This window comes from Rhodamnia argentea, unplaced genomic scaffold (assembly GCF_020921035.1).
Source record: "Rhodamnia argentea isolate NSW1041297 unplaced genomic scaffold, ASM2092103v1 Rarg_v2.20, whole genome shotgun sequence".
Classification (NCBI taxonomy): Eukaryota; Viridiplantae; Streptophyta; class Magnoliopsida; order Myrtales; family Myrtaceae; genus Rhodamnia; species Rhodamnia argentea.
Window position 1 is genome coordinate 125,001 of NW_025955869.1, and position 2,802 is coordinate 127,802.

The following is a 2,802-nucleotide window of genomic DNA, read 5'->3' on the forward strand; positions in this document are numbered from 1 at the left end:
AAAGACAGAGGGAGTGGGAGCAGCATCTTATTCTCTTCGCGAGAACTTCCGGATCGGAGAAGCATTCGGAACGGGCTCCGCGTTCATTTCGTTGGCAGAAAGAAAGGATCTAATCCATTCGGGGAACCCAAAAACGAAGTCTTTTTACTTTTTTCATAGATAGAATCCATGAGAGATAGACAAGAGATAGATGAACGAGATATCTTTTTTTTTTTTTTTTTTTTTTGGGGGGGGGGGGAGGCTGTTCGCCTTTTGAATCTTACAAAGGTTGTAGTAGGGGCTTCATAGCGACTTTCTTCTAAAGGAAACCGAAGAACCAACCTTGAGTCAATAGGAGCCCTACTTCCCTCTTTGCGACCTCATCACTTCCATTCAAGCGCAAACCCATTTCTTTCTTAGTCACCGGGCGGAGCGCACCTTTTGTACTTCAGTAGGGCGAGCTTTTTGATAGTGACTTCTTTCGTTTGGTAGGGCGACGAAAGGCTACTTCAATCTAGGAAAGAGCCGGAAACTCGAGAGGGTCGCCTTTCGAAGCGTTCGCCGGTAACCAAAGCGTCACGACATAATCAAAGGAGTGACGCTGACTGAATCCAATCGTAAAGTAGGCATTTTGCTTTGCCTTAGACTCTATTGAAACAAAGCAAAGAAGGAGGCGGAATGGAGAAAGGAAAGGGACAAGGGCGGTCTTGCTTGGCGCGAAGGCTGCTGGTTCGGGGGTAGGGTACGGTACTAAAGGTCCTCGGACTTCCAGGCGGTTTTTATTTTTGGCAGCTGTTCACCGTTGGATCTCGCCAATACAGCCCCCTATAGTTTTCGTTACCGAGATATCTTTTTTTTCATTGTTCCCAGGGATTCTTTGGGTAATCCGCTCCCATACTGCAAACAGTCAAATCTGAACTGAACCTTGTCGCTCTTCTTTCCTCGCGGGCAGGAAGCACACCAGCAGCGTGCGTTGCGTGATTCTACTTTGTTTTTTGCACTTGACTGGGTGGACAGTTGACCGGAAGAGAACTTCGATTCGCCCGGCCAGCAGGCGGGCGTCGTGCTTATCTTGTGTGACAACACTACAGAGCGAGTGGCTCTTCTAGGCGGGCAGCTGTGTGACAACACTACAGAGAAAGCGGCGCTTTCGTGTAACATGCTATGGTCTCAACGCCCTTACGAGGTAGTGATGAGTTTCACGCGCTCTAAGCCCGGCCCGCGCGCGGTTAGGAAGATTGGCCGCAATCTGAGCGGTACCACCCACCCTACCCTACCACCTATAGGGGGCCGTCCGTCCTACAGCCGCCCGAAAAGGAACTGCAGTGATCTTGAATAGGAATCCTACAGCGATAAATAGAATCCCCATAAAAATACCACTAGATCGAGCACCAGTGATTTCGTATCCGGTCAAAATCTTGGCTAATTGATCGAAGTGGGTAGCTCCAGTAGACCCATAGATCATGGAACAAATAGGGTGGGTAGGCCCAACCACCACACTACACGTATAGACGCGAACCCCCCTCGTTACCGTACGTGCGACTCTCACCGCATACGGCTCGCACAAAGACTCCTAAATCCATCCCGAGCCTTTTCTTCCACCTCTCCTCTCCAATCCTCGATCAAACTTGCCTTTCCCAGGCGCTATGAAATGGGCGGTTTTTCCTCCGCCTATCGTATGTATCAGCTTGGCTTCGTCCAGAACCAAGGAGGCATTCTGGCGGGCGCGTGCGTGTAGGAAGGCCGACCACTACATAAGCTAAAAGACTATGACTACAAGCCAAGCCGGAAGCGACTCGCTTCTATTCTCGTTGGGATTGGATATGTCTATAGATCGTAGTAGTTCGCCAACCTCTCTAACTAACATACGATACAATTTCACTTCATGGAATGGCAAAAAAAAAAGAAAGAGCTTTGCTCGGTTGGCCTTCCTACGCTGACGAATGCCTCCTTTCTCTTCTCTGAAGTCTACAACAAACAAGTGGGAGAGGCAGGATTCGAACCTACGTAGAAAAACTTCAACAGATTTACAGTCTGTCGCTTTTGACCACTCGGCCACTCTCCCCTTCCCGGGCCGAGGCCCCCCTCAATGGGTTCTAAGAAGGAGGGCGCCGCCCTGAATCAATCAAAAAAAACTTGATTTGATTGAAGGGAACTAATACTGTTTATTAGCTTAGCTAGCGTTCCGAGAGAATCTAGTCATTTAGTAAGTTTATAATAAAAGAATCTCTGTAAAGCAAGGGGCAAAGCTTCGTAGACAGCTTCCCCCTCATGTAGTCGTCGGCCTTCCCCAGCCCCCCCTTCGTCGCTTCTGGCTAAGCTGCGAGTTCATGAGCAAGTGAATGAACGAGCCATGTTCCTAAAAGGAGTGACCATCTTAGTTTTCTTCCCTTCCCCTATCCCTTCAAAGCCCATAGGTTGTTGGGCGCTAGCGCTTTACTAATAGAATCTCAAGTCAAGGCTCTTCTGCTGAGCGAAGCTGCGAGCCTACCCTTCTCGAGCCTACAACAATAGCTTACGCTTACCAAGCCTAGTCTACTAAAATAGGGCTACAGCAAGCAAGCTTTCCCCCTTCGTTTGTTGTGGGTCGCGCCTCACCGCAGGCACTGAATGAATGAAATGAGTGGAGATCTTCCTTTCCTTCCCCCTTGTTAATTACCAAGAACTTCGTTGCCACTAGTGGCGAAGAAAAATTCTACCATCCCACCTAAAAAAAAAACAACTCGAAGCCTAAAAAGAAGAGAGTTCAGTCTACAAGAAGCTGGCAGAGCTTTAGCCATTGGACTACATCTATCTATCCTACCTAAACAGTAACCCTTTTCT

At 48.5% G+C, this 2,802-nt stretch overlaps 1 protein-coding gene and 1 non-coding gene across 3 annotated transcripts in view; both read right to left on the minus strand.

Annotated features, from left to right (window-relative positions):
• The window catches only part of LOC125313381 (NADH-ubiquinone oxidoreductase chain 2), a 7,134-nt gene extending 4,338 nt beyond the window's left edge, over positions 1-2,796 (minus strand). The window contains exon 1 of one of the 2 annotated variants that reach the window (XM_048273153.1): positions 1,291-2,793. In XM_048273153.1, coding sequence (XP_048129110.1) covers positions 1,291-1,444 — 154 coding nt within the window. In that variant the 5' untranslated portion in view covers positions 1,445-2,793. Of the gene's footprint in view, positions 1-1,290 lie in introns of both variants that reach the window. The other variant, XM_048273154.1, reaches the window with a different exon arrangement.
• Positions 1,962-2,044, minus strand: TRNAY-GUA. The gene has a single exon. It is a non-coding gene; the product is annotated as a tRNA-Tyr (tRNA).
• Positions 2,797-2,802: the final 6 nt, after the last annotated feature.